This window comes from Mobula birostris, chromosome 8 (assembly GCF_030028105.1).
Source record: "Mobula birostris isolate sMobBir1 chromosome 8, sMobBir1.hap1, whole genome shotgun sequence".
Taxonomy (NCBI): Eukaryota; Metazoa; Chordata; class Chondrichthyes; order Myliobatiformes; family Myliobatidae; genus Mobula; species Mobula birostris.
This window is the reverse complement of record NC_092377.1, coordinates 13,602,360-13,624,400: the sequence shown is the minus strand read 5'-3', so window position 1 is coordinate 13,624,400 and position 22,041 is coordinate 13,602,360. Positions and strand designations below refer to the sequence as shown.

General features: G+C 44.8%; 2 protein-coding genes and 1 pseudogene across 2 annotated transcripts in view; all 3 read left to right on the top strand.

Annotated features, from left to right (window-relative positions):
• The window catches only part of LOC140201152 (uncharacterized), a 62,542-nt gene that overhangs the window by 15,223 nt on the left and 25,278 nt on the right, over positions 1-22,041 (top strand). The gene's annotated exons all lie outside the window — the stretch shown is intronic.
• Positions 12,275-13,103, top strand: LOC140202144 (histone H2B 1/2-like). Its single transcript, XM_072267009.1, has 2 exons — positions 12,275-12,718; positions 13,059-13,103. The coding sequence occupies exon 1, from the start codon at positions 12,281-12,283 to the stop codon at positions 12,653-12,655; it is 375 nt and encodes a 124-aa protein (XP_072123110.1). The 5' UTR covers positions 12,275-12,280; the 3' UTR covers positions 12,656-12,718; positions 13,059-13,103.
• On the top strand, positions 14,183-14,709 carry LOC140201151 (histone H2AX-like; annotated as a pseudogene).

The following is a 22,041-nucleotide window of genomic DNA, read 5'->3' as shown; positions in this document are numbered from 1 at the left end:
AGACACCACCGTCAGAGAGTCCAGTTCCATCCCCACAACATCACTGGCCTTACGAATGAGTTTGTTGATTCTGTTGGTGTCTGTTACCCTCAGCCTGCTGCCCCAGCACACAACAGCAAACATGATGGCACTGGCCACCACAGACTCGTAGAACATCCTCAGCAACGTATAGAAATATTAGAAGAGTAGCAAGAAAAAAATCAGTTACCTTAAAACTAAGATGTACAAGATTTCAAAGTTCACACTGATAAGATGCAGAATTACCATAATATTATACAATAATCGGTGCACATTCACACTGTCCAGGTAAGTGATGGTAGTATTCTACAGTATTACACAGAATGACTGCGATAGCAGCGTGTGGTAAACAGAACTAAACAGAGCTCTGGTAAACAGAGTTTAATAACTGTCTAAAAGGAGGGGGTTATCACTTCCCCGGCTGTAGGTTGACACATATAGAGCCTAATGGATGAGGGTAAGGATTAGATCATAAGACCATAAGACATAGGAGCAGAATTAGGCCACCTGGCCCATCGAGTCTGCTCCACCATTCAATCATGGTTGATCCTTACTTTCTCTCCTCCTCAATCCCAGTTCCCAGCCTTCTCCCTGTAACCTTTGATGCTATGTCCAATCAAGAACCTATCAATCTCTGCCTTTAAATACACCCAATGACCTGGCCTCCACACTGCATATGGCACCAAGTTCCACAGATTCACCACCCTTTGGCTAAAGAAATTTCTCTGCATCTCTGTTTTGAAATGAGGTGTGCCCTCTTGTCCTAGACTCCCCCACCATGGGAAACATCCTTTCCACATCTACTCTGTTTAGGCCTTTCAACATTCGAAAGGTTTCAATGAGATCCCCCCTTTATCCTTCTGAATTCCAGGGAGTACAGACCCAGAGCCATCAAATGTTCCTCATATGATAACCCTGTAGTGGTGTGCTACACACAGCGCTAGAATAACCACACGGAGTCGGTGAGTTAGAGTTGCGATGAAAGAGATTTATTCAAACTTCGCGGCCTGCTTTAAAGCCTTCCCGTTCCCGCCCTCCCTGGGCGGGATTGCTGTGGGGAATGCATATTCCCAGACCCTTTTTGCGCGCGGGATTTCCCCCCTGCTGGTGAAGATGGCCTGGTGCCCTTTTTGGGGCCGGCCCTCTGCCTGCGCGCGCTTTTGTGAGCCGGTTTGTGTGTGCCAGAAAGTGGGTCGCCACAACCCTTTCATTCCTGGAATCATCCCTGTGAACCTCCTCTGGACCCTCTCCAATGCCAGCACATCTTTCCTAAGATGAGGGGCCCAAAACTGTTCACAGTAATCAACGTGAGTCTTCATTAGTGCCTTATAAAGCCTCAGCATCACATCCTTGATCCTTGTATTCTAGACCTCTTGAAATGAATGCTAACATGGCATTTGCCTTCCTCACCACTGACTTGACCTGTAAGTTAACCTTTAGGGTGTTCTGCACAGGGACTCCCAAGTCCCTTTGCATCTCAGATTTTTGGATTTTCTCCCTGTTTAGAAAATAGTCAGCACATTTACAGTGGCATGCAGAAGTTTGGGCACCCCGGTCAAAATTTCTGTTACTGTGAATCGTTAAGTGAGTAGAAGATGAACTGATCTCCAAAAGTAATAAAGTTAAAGATGAAACATTCTTTTCAACATTTTAAGCAAGATTAATGTATTATTTTTGTTTTGTACAATTTTAGAGTGAAAAAAAGGAAAGGAGCACCATGCAAAAGTTTAGGCATCCCAAGAGATTTGAGCTCTCAGATAACTTTTACCAAGGTCTCAGACCTTAATTAGCTTGTTAGGGCTATGGCTTGTTCACAGTCATCGTCAGGAAAGGCCCTGTGATGCAAATTTCAAAGCTTTATAAATACCCTGACTCCTCGAACCTTGTCCCAACAATCAGCAGCCATGGGCTCCTCTAAGCAGCTACCTAGCACTCTGAAAATTAAAATAAATGATGCCCACAAAGCAGGAGAAGGCTATAAGAAGATAGCAAAGTGTTTTCAGGTAGCCATTTCCTCAATTCGTAATGTAATTAAGAAAAGGCAGTTATTAGGAATGGTGGAGGTCAAGTTGAGGTCTGGAAGACCAAGAAAACTTTCCGAGAGAACTGCTGGTAGGATTGCTAGAAAGGAAAATCAAAACCCCCGTTTGACTGCAAAAGACCTTCAGGAAGATTTAACAGACTCTGGAATGGCGGTGCACAGTTCTACTGTGTAGCGACACCTGCACAAATATGACCTTTGTGGAAGAGTCATCAGAAGAAAACCTTTTCTGCATCCTTACTACAAAATTCAGTATTAGAAGTTTGCAAAGGAACATCTAAAGACGGCAAAGAAATGGCAGATGAGATACACTATGGGGCACTGGTGAGACCTCATTTGGAATACTGTGCACAGTTTTGGGCCCCCCATCTTAGAAGGGATGTACTGATGTTGGAGAGAGTTCAGAGAAGATTTACGAGGATGATTCCTGGAATGCAGGGGCTAACATATGAGGAGTGTTTGTCAGCTCCTGGACTGTATTCATTAGAGTATAGAAGAATGGGAGGGAATCTCATACAAACATTTCGAATGTTGAAAGGGTTGGACAGAGTAGATGTGGAAAGGCTGTCTCCCTTGATGGGTGAGTCCAGGACAAGAGGTCACAGTCTTAGAATTAGAGGGTACCCATTTAAAACAGAGATGAGGAGAAATTCTTTTAGCCAGAGGGTCGTGGATTTATGGAATTCATTGCCACATACATCTGTGGAGGCCCAATCATTGAGGGTGTTTAAGGAGGAGATTGACAGGTATCTAATTAGTCAGGGTATCAAGGGATATGGGGAAAAAGCTGGAAATTGGAACTAGATGGGAGAATAGTTTAGCTCATGGTGGAGTGGCGGAGCAGACTCGATGGGCTGAATGGCCCACTTCTGCTCCTTTGTCTTGTGATCTTGTGAAGTGTGGTTTAAACACAATGTTATAGAACTGCACTATTACCACATGACTTTTGAACACAATCACACGACTAATGAAGGCCAACACCATACACTTTCTTAGCCACACTATAAACTTTCACAGCAACTTTGAGGGAGCTATGGACTATACCCCCAGGTCCCTCCATTCCACCAGGCCCCAGGCCCCTATGTTCCTTCACACCGTTAAGAATTCTGCATTTAACCTCATACTCTGCCTTTAAGTTTGCTTTTCCAAATTGAATCACTTGACACTTTTCCTTACGAACTCCATCCAGCACTTCTCAGATCAGCTCTGCACCCTGTCTATATCCCTTTGTAACCTAGACAACATTTTACACTGTCCACTCCTCCAACCTTTGTCATCTGCAGACTTACTAACCCATCCCTGTATGTGGTTATCCAAGTCATTTGTAAAAATCACAAAGAGCGGGGTCCCAGAACAGATCCCTGCAGAAAACCAATAGTCACCAATCTCCAGGTTAAGCATGCTCCATCTACAACCATCCTCTGTCTTCTGTGGGCAAAATCCCTGCAGCCAACTTTCCATGGATCGCATGCCTCCTGACTTTATGGATGAGCCTGCCATTGGGAATTGCCTTACAAAAGTCCATATACACCAGATCCACTTCTCTATCTTCATGGATTTGTTTTGTCACCTCCTTGAAATGCTCAATTTGGCCCATGAATCAAGACCTACCCCTCACAAAACTGTGCTGACTATCCTTAATAAGACAATCATCCTCAAAATGCCAGTAAATCCTGTCTGTTTCCATTACTTTGCCCACCACTGAAGTAAGACTCACTGGTCTATAATTCTTCAACTTCCCTTGAACAATGGAACAACATTTGCCATCTTCCACTCCTCTGATACTACTCTTGTGGATAAGGAGAATGCAAGCATCATCAGTGACCCAGCAATCTCTTCCCTCACATGCTGTATAACCTGGGGTATATCCCATCCAATCTCAGGGACTTATCTATCCTAATGTCTGAAAAATCTCTTTTTTAGCCTCAACATGCTGCAGCATATTAGGCCATCTACGCATTCATCAAGGTCCCTCTCAATGGTGAACACTGAAGCAATGTATTACAGTCTGCCCTGACCTCCTCCTCCATGCACGTTTCCCTCTTCATCCCTGAGCACTCTAGTCATCCTCCTTTTCACGTATATAGAATGCTTTGGGGTTTTCTTTAATCTAAATTGGCAAGGCCTTCTCATGTTCCTTTCTAGCTCTCCCAAGCCCTGTCCTCAGCTCCTTCCTAGCTACCATATCTCAAGAGTCCTGTATGATTTTTGCTTCCTATGCTTAAGCATGCTTTCTTCTTCCTCTTGACTAAATGGTTCCTACCAGCCTTTCCCTACCTCAATGGGACAAACGTATCCATAATTCCATGCAAGTGTTCTCAGAAAGAACTTCCACAGTTTTACTGTGCATTTTTCTGTTCACAATTTACACTCTCAAATTCCTGCTTAATACCCTCGTAATTATCACTCTCCCAATTAAATAATTACCTCAATTGTTTGCTCCTGTTCTTGTGCATCAGCTATGGTAAAGGTCAGGGACTTGAGGTCACTGTCTACGAAATGCTCACCCACTGAAAAGTATGTCACCTCACCGGGTTCATTAACAGCAGAACAATGCAAACATTTTAAGCATATATAGATATATATATATTGATAGGGTGCCTCAGACTTTTGCATAGTACTGTATTCGTCAATGTGGAGTGGAGAGCGAGTTTGTAAATCTGGCAAGAGCAAAGGATGTTGGGAATGGTGAGGGTGGTGTGCCACTGGAGGGGTGTGGGTCAGGAGGCAGAGAAGGAGTGCCGGTCCGGGAGATGCTGCGGGTTCAGACACACCCTGCCCTGAGATACCAGGCAAAGTCATTTAATTAGTTTATTGATTACAAAATGTCTCTCTGGTGCTTCCCGCTCCCTTCCCCTTTTCCCAACCATGATTCCTCTCTCCCTGCACCCTCCCACTGTCAGTCCACAATAGAGACCCATATCAGAATCAGACTTATCATCACTAACATGCATCGTGAATTTGTTTTTTTCTATTGCGACAGCAGTACATTACAATACATAAAATTACTACAATACTGTGCAAAAGTCTTAGGCACCCTTGCCTGAGACTTTTACACAGTACTGTAGTTCTGGATTGAATATGGTCTTACCTCTAGTAGGCCTGTTCACATACTCTGTGAGGAATCCTTCCTACACACATCTAACAAATTGTGTCCCATCTAAACTTTTTACAATTAGGAGGCGCCAATCAGCGTTAGAAATAAAAGTCACACGGACAACTAAATCATAATATTTGCATCTTTCTAAATTCTGCCTGCTTATCTGCTGTTCAGCATTGTGGTAGTCTTTGGAGGGTTTATAGAATGCTCCAAATTTAGTGACTGCACCCATCCTGTTTCTGAATTCCATAGTTCTTAAACAGCATGGCCATTGACCTCAATCGCACGACTACTGAATGTCAGTACACCACACTTCATAACCACACTATCAACTTCTGCAGGGGTCTATGTACTTGGACTCCAAGCTCCCTCTGTTCCTCAACACTACTGAGAATTTTACTATTAACCTTGTACCAAGCCCCAGAGGGGGAGTCCCCAGAGAACCCAGCCGAGGAAGAGAATTGGACGGAATGCCTGAAGGGGAGGAGACGTCCGGTCCCAGAGGGGGAAGCATCGACAAATGCTCACTTTCTGTCTCCAAAGAAAAATCACTGTATGCTCCCTCTGCAACCATGAACGTTACCTTCAAAGTCCTCTCAAGGCCCCTCTCTCTGGCTCTCAACCTCCCTCTATTGTCTGATGGGCAGGAGTTGGTCTTTCCCGAGATAGGTATTTTCACATTGGAGGAAGTGATGTGCAAAGTCAGCTGTATTTCAGGGGCAGACAGAGAGAGGCTTGGTGACGCTGCTTACTCTCTGGGCTCAACCCGCAATGTCTGTCCAATACCTCACCTCACCGACTGTTGCCAGGGTGGGGAGCTCTGGGAAGTCACAGTGGGAGATGTCCCAAGACAATCCCCTTTGTGAGGTCACAGGGAGGAAGGGTGGCCTGAAACCTTTCCGCCTTAAAAGGTGGGCTGCCCTGCCCCTTGCATCTTGATCGCCTCCCCTACGACTGGTGGAGGGCCTTCCTGCAATCACTTCCACAAAAAAATAAAAGACAGTGCAGTTGAATATGGAGCTGGTGCAAGAGGGACGTGGCCAAGTGGTTAAGGCGTTCGTCTAGTGATCTGAAGGTCGCTAGTTCGAGCCCCAGCTGTGGCAGGGTGTTTGTGCCCTTGTGCAAGGCACTTAATCACATATTGCTCTAGTCTGTGCTAGGAGTGGCGCCCCACACAGACTTCCAATCTGCGCCTTGTAAGGCATGAAAATGCCTGACGCAGGCCTCTCATGGTCTGAGTTGATGTTCCCCCTCCCCTCCCGCAGGAGAGAGGGCTTCAGGTACATGGATTGCAGGTTACCTTCCAGGCCAGGTGGGACCTGTACTGGGGGAAAGGTTGCATGTAAACTGCAGAACCAACATCCTCGCAGGTAGGTTCAGTGGAGCTGCTCCTGGTCGGGAGAGTTTAAACTAGAGTGTGAGGGTGGTGGAAAAGTGCTGGGAAACAAACATCAGACCAGTAGATGGAGGGATTGATGGTAAGGTAGAGGTTAGGTCAGGGACAGGTTCAGGAAAATGGTGGAAGGAAGTCTATTCCAGTCCAAGGAGTATTAGAGGTGAGGCAGTTGAACTTAGTGTCTGTATCAGCTGTGACGAGAATACACACAGATAAGATGTTAGCTGTCCTGTGTGATCAGCAGTTGGTCTGCCACCTGTCCTCAGGGGGGAAGGACAGATAAGGAACAATGAAGCAGCATGTGGAGATGTTAATGAAGGAGCCATCAGTCTGGGTATTGCCAAGATCGGCTCCCCCTTTGAACCCTGAACTGTTTGAAGTGATGGACAGGTGATACCCCAGCAGGGGGATAAAAAGGGACAGGTTCACTAAGGCAGGACACACGACACCTGAGGTAACGAGACCCTGGAAGCGGTGCACCTCTCACGAGTCGGTGGGAAGTACCGGACAACGCACAGGGTGGAAAGGTACGATCAGCGGGAACCCGGTGTGTGTCCGCCCTTGCTTGGGTGCCGGGTTCACTGCAGAGGATCGACCGCATCTGGAGGAGGGGTCACAGTCGGTGACCTCAGGTGACATCACCAAGGACCTGCCCAAAAGCTGCTTGTGAGCAATTATCGCCGGTCTGTGAGTGGAAGCCGTTTCTGAATGATCAGTCGTTCCCGTTCTCTCTCTCTCTCTCTCCCCCCCCACGTTGTCCATCGCCATGGCAACGATTACTACGAACTGCACTACTAAATTGGACTGAACTTTGTGTCAGTTTGAAATTGGTCATTTATCCCTAGACAACGATAGAGCTTGATTGATGCTGTTATCTTAATTCTGGGCACATGTGTGTTTATTATTGCTGAACTGTTGCATTTATTATCCTTTCGATTACTGTGTTGCTTGTTTCTTTAATAAAACTTTCTTAGTTCTAGTAATCCAGACTCCAACTGAGTGATCCATTTCTGCTGGTTTGGCAACCCAGTTACGGGGTACGTAACACAGCGCACAGGACTATGATGGTGTGGGCAGTACAGAGATATGGTTGTGAGGGGAACAGGAACAACAGCTCAATGTTCCAAATATCGATGTTTTAAATGTGATGGAGAGGGAGGTAAAGAGATGGTTATCTACATTACTCACCAGGGAGAATGAAACTGCTGCACCCAGACAGGACACAGTGGAGATTCATCCATTGAGACAATATGGGTAGAGCTCAAAATAAGAAAAGTACGTTCACTCTGATGGGATTATACTATAGACCTCCCAATAACTGTTGGGTGAGAAGGGAAGTGACATGTTGATAGGTTATGGGAAAGATCTAAAAGTATCTGAGTTGTTGTAGCAGGTGATTTTTAACCCTCAATATTGAAGGGGACCTCTTTAGTAACAGAGGCTCAGATGGGGCAAAATTTGTTGTGTACATCCTAGAGAGTTCCTTGAAACAGTACGTGGACAGTCCAATGAGAAGATGGACCTGTCTGGGAAATCAGCCTGGGGGGGTAACAAACAGTGATCAAAACCTTTTAAAGGTTTGCAATAATTTGAACCAGGGAGGGGAAGTATTGTGTTGCAGGAGTGCAAATTACACCATTATTAGACCAGAAATGGGCAGAGTGAATTGGCTAGAATTGTTATTGGGGAAGTCCATATGTGATACGTGAGAGTCATTTAAAAACCAGCGGACATGAATTCAGGACGGGCATGTTCCGGTAAGGAGGAAGGACAAGGGTGTTCAGGTAAAGGAACAGATGATAAGAGAGAAACTGAGTTTAGTCAAAATGGCAGAGGGCACAGGTAAGGTTTAGGAAGGGCCTTGTAGGAATGTAAAGAAAATAAAGTAGGGGGTCCAAAGGGGAAGACCACAAGGAAGGATTAGGAGGCAAAAAGGGAGGGGGGCATGAAATGAGAAGCCCAAAACATTTTTACATTCATTAAAAGCAAGAAGTAGGAATGTTCAAGGATAAAGGAGGGAATTTATGCTTGGAGTCGAAGAATGTTGGCGAAATAGCAAACAAGTACTCTGCACTAAAGAGAAGGATGTGGAAGATGGTGAGATCAGGTATTTTGAAATCAAGAATGAGATGTTGTTGTGGCTCTTGAGGATCATTAAGGGAGTTGCTGTGCTAACAATGCCATAAGATGCCATTGCAATCTATGCCAATTTAAAATACATTGTGTCATGAGATGTAGTTGAGGAGGAATTGTTGGTCTGTGTTTCTAGTCCGTCACTTAGATTGTTTGCAATTCCTGAATCATAACTATCTTTCTAAATGGAGAATAGATTTCACTATCTTCACCACCACTTTTGTTACCTGTGATTACTCAGCATTTTCCTTCCTCTCATTTCAATGAAGAAGCATCAAGTACTGTAATGCTGAGCAGGAGGTACAAAAGCCTGAAGTCTCACACAATGAAATCAACAATAACTACTTCCCTGCAACCACTCAATGTTCAAAGTTCAAAGTAAATTTTATGAACAGAGTACATATATATCACCACATATAACTCTGAGATTCATTTTCCTGGGGGAGTACTCAGCAAATCTATAGAATAGTAACTATAACAGGATCAATGAAAGATTGAGTACAGAAGAAAACAAGCTGTGCAAATGCAAATATAAATAAATAGCAATAAATTATGAGAACATGACCTTCTACCCAATGGCACAGCAAGAAACGAGCATGGACTGGGCAGTGGGGATCTCTGATGATAAATACTACTTTCTAACAACAGTGTTTTTGTGTAGATGTGCTCAATGTTTGGGACGGCTTCACCTGTGAGGTACTAGGCCGAATCCACTGTGTTTTGTAGGATTCTCTGTTCAGAGGCATTGGGGTTTCCATACCAGATCATGATACAGCCAGTCAATACACTCTCCACTATACATCACAGTTTGTCAAAGTTTTTGATGTCATACCAAACCTCTTCAAATTCCTAAGGATGTAGACGTGTGCTTTCTTTGCAATTGCATTCACATGCTGGGTCCAGAAAAGGTCCTCTGAGATAGTAACACCCAGAAATTTAATGTTACTAACCCTCTCCAACTATGATCCTCCAATGAGGACTGGCTCATGGAACTCTTGTTTCTCTCTCCTGAAGTCTACAATCAGTTCCTCAGTCTTGCTGACATTGAGCGAGAGGTTGTTATTATGACACCACTCAGCCAGATTTTCAATCTCCCTCCCATATGTTGATTCATCACGACCATTGATACGGTCCACAACAGTAGTATTGTCAGCAACTTGAATATAGTGCTGGAACTGAGCTTAGCCAGACAGTCATAGGCTGAGTAGAGCAAGAGGCTAAGTACACAGCCCTGTGGTGCACCTGTGCTGGTGGAGATTGTGGAGGAGATGGTTTTGCCAATCCAAACTGACTGGGGTCTACAGGTGAGGAAACCCAGGATCCAATTGAACAATGAGGTGTTGAGGCCAGGGTCTTGGAGCTTATTGATTAGTTTTGACGGGATGATGGTATTGAATGCTGAGCTGTAATCCATAAAGCATCTTTGCTGTTCTGATGTTCCAGAGGTGTGTGAATAGCCAGTGAGATGGTTTCTGCTGTGGAACTGTTGCTCTGTAGGCAAATTTGAGTGGATCCAGGTTACCGCTTAGGCAGGAGTGGAATTATTAATCACCAGCTTCTCAAAAACACTTCATCACTGTGGATGCAATTGCAACAGGATGATAGTCATTGAGGCAGGTCACCTCAATCTTCTTGGGCACTGGTATAATTGAAGCCTACTTAAAGCAGGTGGGTACTGCTGAAGCGAGAGGTTAAAGATCTCAGTGAACACACCAGCCAGTTGGTCAGCACAGGTCTTTAGTACATGGCCAGGCCCAGATGCTTTCCTTGTATTCACCCTCCTTAAGGCAGCCCACATGTCAGCTTCAGATACTGAGACCAGAGGATCATCAGGAGATGTGGGGGTTCATGATGGTTCCTCCATGTTCTAATGGTCAAAGACAGCAGAGAAGGCATTGAGTGAAGCCCTGCTGTCCCCCAAGTTGCATGATTTAACTTTGTAGGAAGTGATAACATTCAAATCCTGCCACAGATGTCGAGCATCCCTCGTTGATTCCAGTTTGGTCCAGAATCGTCACCTTGTCTGTGAGGTGGCACCTCTTGTAGCATTCTTGGTTTCCAGATTTGAATCCCTCTGACCTGGCCCTCAGCAAATTTCAGATCTCATGGTTCATCCAGGGCTTCTGAATGATTTAGTGGGGACACACTCATGGACATTGTTTTGATAAAGTTGGGTACAACCCTGGTGTATTCATTCAGATCCACAGATGAGTTCTTGAACAAGCTGACTCAAAGGAATCCTCTAATTGTTCCTCTGCCTCCAGTGACCATCTCTTAGTTGTTCTAATCTCTGGAGCCTTGCTTTTTAGGCTCTGCCTGTGTGCAGGTAGGAGGGGGACAACTACGTGATATGATTTACCAAAATGTGGTCCAGGCATGGAATGGTAGGAATTCCACATTTTTATGTAGCAGTGGTCTAGTGTGTTGGGACCTCTGGTGCTATAGGTTATATGCTGGTGATAACTGGGCAGGGTTTTCTTTGAACAGGCCTTGTTGAAGTCTCAGACTATAATTTAAAATGTGTCAGACTGGACTGTCTGTAGAGACTGCAGTGTCGCAAGTGCTGGCTTATAGTTGGCCGGTGGTGGAATATGAGCTGCATTCAGGAACACGGATGAGAACTCCAGAGGCATTTGATCGATAGGTGTTCCAAGATGGGGGAACACGACTTTGACTGACCTACTTTACCAAGGCAGAACAACACTACAACCACTTTGTACTACAGTGGCTTTCGTTGTTTTGTTTTTGTTCAGATGCTATGCATCTGTGATGCTGTACATTTATCCTTTCAAATGTGGTCACGAAATAAACATCTTGGACCATTACATTACAATATTTCATCTGATTGTGTGCCTTTTTTTATTCCATCTTCTTCTGTATTTTACATTTTCCTATTTTAACTTCAGCTCTCAACCTCTCTCTGCCCAATTGGCTTTTTTGCCGCATTAGACGGGTCCGACAGCGGCACCAGATTGGCATGGATCCCAGTCCAGACCGGACACTGGGCAGTGGGAGAATCACAAACATCAGAAAGTCTGCAGAGGCCGGCAGGCCAATCAGCATAAGCCATAGGAGCAGAAATAAGGCCATTTGGCCCATTGAGTCTGCTCCACCATTTTAACATTGCTGATCTACTTTTCCTCTCAACTCCAGTCTCCTGCCTTCTCCCAGTATCCCTTCATGCCCTGATCAATCAAGAATCTATCAACTTCTGCCTTAGATATGCATACCTGCTGACTCCACAGCTGCCTGTGATAACAAATTCCACAGCTTCACCGCTCTCTTACTAAGGAAATTCCTCATCTCTTTTCCGAAAGGACACCCCTCTATTCTGAGGTTGTGTCTTGTAGTTTTAGACTCTCCCACCACAGGAAACATCTTCCCCACATCCTCTCTATTGAGGCCTTTTCCCCCTCTGATATCCAATCAAACAATCCATCGGAATACATCTGATAAGTGATTCGTTTCCTCAATCAACCAATGGAAATGCTCGGATGTCCATCCCTCATTAGCATACCCTGCGGGCGTTGTCTATTTAATCCGCACTCCGAGCGCGTTTTGCTCATCTCAGCGTTTAAAATCGACTGAAGAAATGCCCGAGCAGCAGAAATCCGCTCCCAAGAAGGGCGCCAAGAAAGCTTTGCCCAAACCAGCGGGCAAGTCTGGCAAGAAACGCAGGAGGGTGAGGAAGGAGAGTTACTCCATCTATATCTACAAAGTGATGAAGCAGGTTCACCCCGACACCGGCATCTCCTCCAAGGCCATGAGCATCATGAACTCGTTCGTGAGCGATATTTTCGAGCGCATCGCGGGCGAGGCTTCCCGGCTGGCCCATTATAACAAGCGATCGACCATCAGCTCCCGGGAGATCCAGACTGCCGTGCGCCTGCTGCTGCCTGGGGAGCTGGCCAAGCACGCCGTGTCGGAAGGGACAAAGGCGGTGACCAAGTACACCAGCTCCAAGTGAAGAGTGCCCAGAAAACACACCGGAAACCCAACGGCTCTTTTAAGAGCCACTCACAGATTCACTGTAAGAGTTAATACGTAATATTTAACATTAACCAGTGACCCAAAGCCATTGAATTGAAGTAAATATGGAAATTCCTTTCCTTTTTATATGAGCTAATTCAAGTTCTATCCATGTTCGGTATAATCCCGAGGTCTTTGTTTCTACTATACACACGGGAACATCACCTCCTCCTCTGCGTCTCTCTCCCGGTTATTAAAAATCGTATTTTTGAAGCGGATAATTGCTGTTTCTGATTTAATGGCGGTGGGGAATGTGGTTTATTAATTTCTGTCCCATTTTGGCAATTTAATTGAATCCCATTTCAGTGCCTGACGTGAACTTGTTCACGGTTATTTCACAGATATACAAGATATTCTACCGATGCTGGCAATGCAGAACAGCACACAATGCGCTGGAGGCGGCTTCTATGGAACTGAATACTGTACTGTAATTCGTGTCGGAAGGGACAAAGGACGGAAACCAAGTACACCAGCTCCAAGTGAAGAGTGCTGATTAAACAAACCGGAAACCCAACGGCTCTTTTAAGAGCCACGCACAGATTCACTAAATCAGTTAATACGTAATATTTAACATTAACCAGTGGCCCAAAGGCATTGAATTGAAGTAAATCTGGTAATTTCTTCTCCATGAGCTAATTCAAATTGCATCCATATTAGTCGGTAAACCAGCTCAGTATACTGTAATCTCGAGGTGTTTGTTACATTCTTACCGCACACGGAAATATCACTTTCCTCCACGGTGTCACTGTCCAGGTTATTACAAATTGTATCTATGTGAAGATTAGCCGTTTCTAGATAGAGACAGATAGATACATTATTGATCCCAAAGGAAATTATAGTATCACAGTAGCTTTCATTGCTGTGGGGAATGTAGTTTATTAATGACTGCCCCTTTTTGGCAATTTACTGAATCCATTTTAATGCCAGACCTGAACTAATTCACGGTTCTTTCACAGACACACAAAATACTCTGCAGAAATCCAGAGCAACACATAATCCTGGAGGAATTCATCGGGTCTATGGAAATGAATATTTTCATTTTATCTGTGCAATCATTTGTTTAAACTACAGGCTAAACTAGTCTCAGTCTGAGAGAGCGATCTGATGAACAGCGAACAGAAGCGATTTGTTTTGTTCTGAGCGCTTATCACTTGAAAGAGTTCGGCGAATTAACTTCCTAGACGCTGTTTCAATATTAACTACTCCTATATTAAATGTGTCGGACTTCAGTAATGGGGTGAATGAGGAGACCAAATGGACAAACAGATTTGAAATAATTCCTTTTAGATTATGTTTGAACATTTTTTGGCGGGCTTTTTGAAATTTCAGTTTTTTTCGGAAATTAGCGGTTGGTTTCCGCTCTTCAGCTGTTGCTGTTTCTTGGTTGGTGAATAAGGCAGCTGTCTGATTGGATTATATCCAGTCAACATTGAGTTTAAGCGTTGAGCACCAATCATAAATGTCCGACTGCATTCCCCCCAAAGCTACAAATAGAGCGAGGACTGGAATATTTCGTCACTCTTGGTGAAATCAGTTGTTGAGTTTGTGAGATGACTGGACGAGGAAAAACCGGTGGCAAAGTTCGGTCCAAGGCCAAATCTCGCTCGTCCCGGGCCGGACTGCAGTTCCCGGTGGGCCGTGTTCACAGGCTCCTGAGAAAGGGTAACTATGCTGAGCGTGTGGGTGCCGGCGCCCCGGTCTATCTGGCCGCTGTGCTCGAGTATCTGACAGCTGAAATCCTCGAGTTGGCCGGCAACGCAGCCCGGGACAACAAGAAAACCCGCATCATCCCCAGACACCTTCAGCTGGCCGTCCGCAACGACGAGGAGCTCAACAAGCTGCTGGGAGGGGTGACCATCGCTCAGGGCGGGTGCTGCCCAATATCCAGGCCGTGTTGTTGCCCAAGAAAACCGGCAGTGCCAGCAAGTGAAGCGACAGATTCTGAACCCGGTGACTCAAAGGCTCTTTTAAGAGCCACTCACAGTGTCTGTGAAAGGGCTGTCTATCGTTCCCGTGAGCTCAGGGGACAGTGCTCAAATTCAGATTTGATTATTGTTGCAGGGTTCACTCATGTTTCTTGCTGTTGCGAAGCTCAAAGGGTGAACAGTCGGGATGCAGTCCGCAATGATGGAGCTAGGCCCCCACTGATTATTGAAGTTGAACGGCCGCGTCGTTTACAGGAGTCCAGCGCTGCAATCGGCTTCATATCCGTTCATCGCCCGTACCAGAGGAAGTATGAGGGTAAGATTTAGCATCATCCGTACGAGATAGCGTCGTGGGTGATTGCCAGTCCCACTGCTGTCAGTCCCTGGGGAGGGGGTTGGGGCCAACTTTAATCTTACTAATTTACTTTGAATTGTAGCTGACCCTTGGCACACGTTATCTGCGCCGCCCATGATGCTGATTAAGATTACAGAAGTCACCATCTGTAATAAAGAAACTGTAGACAAAGACAAAGTTTTCTGCTGTAGATTTACGAGAATCTCCTCATTTCAGAATCCAGAGTGAAAAGCGCCGTCAGGGTTTAGACAAACACTTTAAATAAAGCAAACAGTACAGCCTTTGCACAAACTAGAGAAAATCGGCAAATGCTAGAAATCCGAGCAGCACTCACAAAATGCTGGAGGAACTCGAACGTCAACTGTCAACTCTTTTCCATAGATGCTGCCTGGCCGCCTGGCCACCTGTTCCTCCAGCGTTTCGTGTGCGCTACTTCCTCGGGCAGAGCTTCAGAACTGGGTGTTTCCCTGGCCGGAGCACTGTGTCACTAGCAGGGCCGTAACTTGAAGTTACGGCCTCGCATTTCCCGTTTTGTTTTAGTTTGCTTCTGAGCTCTGCGCAATACACTTCTATTGAATAACTGTGTTGTTCTGCGAATGGGGCATCAGTTTGGTGGTGCGGGAGACAATGGCCTGGTGCTCCTTGGTGGGGTCCTGTTCGCGGAGTAAGAGGAGGATGAAGGGTTTTGGCGCGAAGCATCGACTGTTCACTCTTTATCAAAGATCTGCCTGGCCTGCTGAGTTCCTCCAGCATTTTGTGTGTGTCGTTCTTTCAAACTCCACTTTAAATATACCCAGGCAACACACATCAAAGTTGGTGGTGAACGCAGCAGGCCAGGCAGCATCTCTAGGAAGAAGTACAGTCGACGTTTCGGCAGAGACCCTTCATCAGGACTAAAAATGACTTGGCCTCCACTGCCATTTGTGGCATGATTCACCACGCATTGGCTGAAGAAATTTCTCCTCACTCTGTTGTAAAGGGATATCCTTCCGTTCAGAGACTGTGCCCTGTGGACCTTGGCTCTCCCACTGTTGAAAACATAAGACCAATACGATATAGGAGGAGAATCAGGCCATTTTGCCGATCGAGTCTCCTCTGCCATTTCATCATGGCTGATCCAATTTTCCTCTCAGCCCCAGTCTCCTACCTTCTCTCTGTATCCCTCCAATCAAGAATCTACCCCCCTCAATCAAAAATCTATCCCCCTCTGCCTTAAATATATAGATTCACCACTCTCTGGCTAAAGAAATTCCTCCTCATCTCCATTGTAAAAGGACACCCCTCTATTCTGAGGCTGTGTCCTCTGGACTTAGGCTCCCCCACCATAGGAAACATCCTCTCCACATCCACTCTTATCAAGGCCTTTCATCATTCAATAGGTTTCAATGAGGTCACACCCCCCCCCCCCATTCTTCTGAATTCCAGTGAATATAGACCCAGAGCCAACGAATATTCTTCATGTGACATACTGTTCAATCCTGGAATCATTTTTGTGAAACCCTTTGAACTCCCTCCAGTTTCAGCACACCCTTTCTAAAATAAGGGGCCCAAAACTGCTCACAATTCTGCAAGTGAGGCCTGACCACCGTTTTATAAAGCCTCAACGTTACATCCTTGCTTTTATATTCTGGTCCTTTTGAAATGAATGCTAGCATCACATTTGCCTTCTGACTCACCACAGACTCAAACTGCAAGTTAACTTTTACGGAATCCTGGACAAGGACTCCCAAATCCCTTTGCACTTCAGTTTATTTGTACTTAGAAAATACTCAACCCACTTCATTTCCTACAAGAGAAAACCTGCAGGTGCTCGAGACATTGATTGTACTCTTTTCCTAGATGTCGCCTGGCCTACTGAGTTCCTGCGGCATTTTGTATGTGACGCAACCCTTTGATTTCTTTGACCAAAACGCATGACCATACATGTCCCAACACTGCACTTATTTGCCCATTTGAACCTATCTAAGTCCTTCTGTAGCCTCTCTACTTCCTCAAAACAACCTGCCCTCCACCTATCTTCATATTGTCTGCAAACTTTGCACTAAAGGCATCAATTCCATTATCCAAATCATTGACATATAATGTAAAAAGAAACTGTCCCAACACAGACCCCTGTGGAACTTCACTAGTCACCAGCAGCCAGCCAGACAAGGTTCCTTTTATTCCCATGCTTTCCCTTTTGCCATTCAGCCACTGCTTTATCCATGCTTGAATCTTCCCTGTAATACCATGGACTTGTAGCTTGTTAAGCAGCCTCATGTGTGGCACCTTGTCAAAGGCCTTCTGAAAATCCAAGCACACAACATCAATCGATTCTCCTTTGTCTATTCTGCTTGTTATTTCTTCAAAGAATCCCAACAGATTTGTCAGACAAGACTTTCCCTTGAGGAAACCATGCCAGCTACAACCTATTTTATCATGTTCTGCCAAGCACCCTGAAACCTCATCCTTAATAATCAACCCCAACATCTTCCCACCACTGAGGTCAGACTAATTGGCTGATAGTTTCCTTCCTTCTTGAAGAGGGGAGAGACACTTGAAATTTTCCAGTCTGCTGGAATCATTCCAGAATCTAGTGATTCTTGAAAGATCACTACTAATGCCTCCACAATCTTCTGACACCTGGAACTTTCACCATACTGCTAGTGTCTTCCACAGTGAAGACTGATGCAAAATACTTAGCTCTGTCTAAAGTGGTTCAACACCTCCTGACCCTATGTCAGTTCTTTTTAATGATTTGATATTTTTTTTTTGCCAACAGAGCAGCACTGACCCCTCTGCCTTCTTGCCTGTCCTTGGACATTAAGCTCTCAGTTATAATCTTCTTTCTGTCATGATTCAGTGATGCCTACAACACACCTGCCAATCTGTAACTGTGCTACAGGTTCATCTACCTTATTCCCTATTATGCACACATTCAAATATAACACCTTCAGTACTTGATTTTGTCTGCGTTTTACTTTGCAACTCATCCTGTTGACTGTAATTTTGCCCTGTCATCAGCCTCTCCTCACTACACATTGCCTCTGCTTGTAAAGCAGCTACCTCAGCTTCAGCACTGTCACTCCATTTCCCAACCCCGCCAAATTAGTTTAAACCCTCCTGAACAACTCTAGCCAACTTGCCCAAAAGGATATTGAATTCTCTCAGGTTCAGGTGTAACCTGTCCCTTTTGTACAAATTATACCTTCCCCCAAAGAGAACAGTGATCCATAAATCTGAACCCCTGATCCCTGCCTAGTTCCTCAGTCATGCATTTACCTGCCAAATCATTCTATTCTTACCCTCACTGGCACGTGGCACAGGCAGCAATACAGAGATTACTACCCTGGAGGTCCTGTTTCTCATTTTCCTACCTACTCCCTAAAATCTCTCTTGAGGACCTTCTCACCATGTCTATCTATATCACTGGTGCCAATATGTACCAAGATTTCAGGTTTTCACCTTCACCCTTGAGAATGCCATGGACCCGATCCAAGGCAAATCAGATCTCCTGAAACTCCCAATGAAATATAGCTGTTGTCTTACTTCCTTTATAGCTGCATCAATATGTTGGGACCAGGTAAGATCCTCAGAGATCTTGATGTCCAGGAAGTTGAAATTTCTCACTCTCTCCGCTTCTGACCCCTCTATGAGGATTGATTCATGTTCCCTTGTCCTACCTTTCTGAAGTCCCCGATCAGCTCTTCACTTTTACTGACGTTGAGTGCAAGGTTGTTGCTGTGCCACCACTTGAGTAACTTGTGCACCTGGCTTCTGTACGCCTGCTCATCTCCATCGAAGATTCTGCCAGCAACGGTTGTATCATCAGCAAACACTGACACGCTCAAGGAACATCCTCTACGTGTCTACTCTATCCAAGCCTTACAATATTTAATAGTTTTCAATGAGATCCGCACCTCCCTCCCATTCTTGTAAGCTCCAGTTATTGAAGGCCCTGAACCATCAAATGCTCCTCATATATTAACCCTTTCATTCTTGTAACTGTCCTCTGGACCCTCCATCCTTTAGGGTAATGGGAGACAAAACTGTTCAAACTTCCATAAACTCTTCAACTGTTTATGGGAGTCAAAACTTCAAATGCAGTCTGATCAATGCCTGATAAGACCTCAGCATTACATCCTTGCTTTTATATTCTCGTCCTCTTGAAATGAACTACCACATTGCACTTGCCTTTGATGCTCTCATCTAAATCAGTGGTATATAATGTGAAAAGAAGTGGTCCCAACACCGGCCTCTGGAGAACATCACTGGTCACCTGTCAGCCAACCAGAATATGGTAATTTACAAGGGAAAGCAGGAATAATCTCTCTTTAATTAGAGAATATTGTTGACTTTGAGTTAAACACCATGCTTGTTCAAGCTGTTGGGAAGGATTTGGTGGGGCGTGGTGGTGGAAACTGGAGTGATAGAACCATGGTATGCAAGTTGATGCAGTGTGTAGTGAGTCTGAAGAAGGACAGGCAGATGATAGGATAAAACTGCAGTCAGTGGGATGAGTTGAAGTGTAACATAGGGGCAAAATTGAAAAGGGTGATGAATACAGTCTGAAGGTTTTATATTTGAATGCGCATTGCACATAGAATAAGGTAGATGGTCTTGTAGCACAGTTAAAAATTGGCAGGTATGATGTTGTGGGCATTCTGAGTCGCGGCTGAAATAAGATCACAGCTGGGAGCTTAACATCCAAGGATACACCTTGTACCAAAAGGACAGGTAGGTAGGTCAAGGGAGTGGGCTGGCTCTGTTGGTAAAAAAAAAATAAATCAAATCCTTGGAAAGAGGTGACATAGGATTGAAAGAGGAACTCAGCAGGCCAGGCAGCATCTATGGAAAAGAGTACAGTCAACGTTTCGGGCCAAAACGCTTCCTGCAAAATATCGACTGTACTCTTTTCCATAGATGTGGCCTGGCCTCCTGGGTCCTTCCAGCAGTTTTTGTATGTTGCTTGGATTTCCAGCATTTGCAGATTTTCTCTTGTTTGTGATTTGAATCCTTGTGGGTAGATTTAAGAAACTTCAAGAATAAAAAGACCCTGATGGAAGTTATATACAGGCCTCCAAACAGTAGCCAGGATCTATAAATTACAATGAGAGATAGAAAAGGGATGTGAAAAGGGCAATATTATGATGGTCATGGGGGATTTCAATATGCAGGTAGATTGGATAAATCAGGTTGGTGTTAGACTCCAAGAGGGAGAACTTTTAGAATGTCTACAAGATGGCCTTTTAGAATAGTTAAGCCCATAGGGGAAAGGCAATTCGGAATTGGGTTTTGTATAATGAGCTTAAGGTAAGGGAATCTCAGGAGACAGTGATCATAATATGATAGATTTCACGTGCAGTTTGAGAGGGAGAAGATAAAATTATTTGTGTCAGAGCACATGAAATGGGATGTTATGTTGAAGCTGTATAAGATGTTGGTTAGATGTAACTTGGAATGTTGTGTGCAGCTTTGGTCACCTACCTACAGGAAAGATGTAAACAAGGTTGAAAGGATACAGAGAAAGTTTACAAGGATGCTGCTGAGTTTGGATGACCTGAGTTAGATGGAAAGATTAAATAGATTAGGACTTTATTCCTTAGAACATGGAAAATTGAGAGGAGATTTGATAGAGATATACAAGATTATAAGGGGTATAGATAAGGGTAAATGCAATCAGGCTTTTTTCCCACTACAACTAGAGGTCATGAGTTAAGGGTGAAAGGTGAAAAGTTAAAGGGGAACATGAGGGGAAACTACTTACTCAGAGGGTCGTGAGCTGCCAGCACAAGTGGTGCATGTGAGCTCGATTTCAGCATTTAAGAGAAGTTTGGAGATTAGCGCCTTCACACCTCATACTCCTGGGGCGGGGGCTGGTCATTCAATCGGCATCCCACTTCCCTGCGAATTATGTGAATGATTCTAATGCAGAGAAAGGTATGAGGTGTGGCCATACGCATCAGTTTGCGTGAGTGAGTGTGTTGTACTTTTAAGAGACTGTGTGAATGAATTGGGCACCACCCAGTTGTTCTTTTTTGTTTTCTGATAAGTGTGTTTTGTCACTGTAGAAATTAACTACTTGCTTTAAGGTTTGCAGTTCCATGCAGAGTTTTAAAGAAGAGAAGTACAAGCCAGTGTTTTTATTTCTTGTGTTTCTAATCTGTTACTTTGTTTCTTATGTTTCGAATTTGTTACTTATTTGTTTCTTGTGTTTTTAGTCTGTTACGTTGTTCCGTGCTTTTGGTATGTTACTTGTTTCCCATGCAATCGGTTTGAAGGATAACTCACATTTTGCACTGATATCGATCCCTTTTGATGACAAGGATGAAGACCGCTGGGAAAAACACCTAGCTTCTCGCGTTTTGGCATTGTTTTGGGGGAAGCTGGGAGGGAGTAGTGTAGACCAGCCAACCTTGACCCATATTATGGTAATAGCCTTAAGGGACTTGAGCCTTATAGCCCTGGTGGAGTAAGTGCTTTCAAGGCTAGTATTTCCCTACGTATCATTTATTTAATTGCTAGGTGCTGATTTCCCCCATCAGACAGAATGTTGGTGAGGGTGGTATGATAAACACTGATAAAGTACAAGGTGGATGGCAAGTGTGAGCAGGTACAGTGTCTTGGGGCGGCTGTGTCTATGTTTTATTGTGCTGTGGAGCTGGACACTTGGACACTGAATGGCACTTACTGGATATGCAGTTCCTAGGCCTACCCGTGGCTTCCCATGGGACGGTGCAGTTGAGACTGTATTTGGTGCCGTACGTATTATCGCCCCAGTGCCCTGGAGGAGCACCTTACCCATGCCGGCTGTCACAGTGAGAGGGCTATTACAGAGGAAGGAAGGGTTGGAAGGCTTTCCCAGCATGGTCAGGCCAGACTGTTCCGGGAACTGATGTCGATGGCTGAGACAACCTTAAATGATCAAAATACTTATTCACAGTCAGTGCTTTCTGTCTCACTCACCAATCCCGTGAACCTGCTTCCACGTTACAGCAGGTCATACCTTGACCTGTGAATCTTCTCTTCCCAGAGCACTGGGGAGCTTCACCCCTCTCTGTTGAG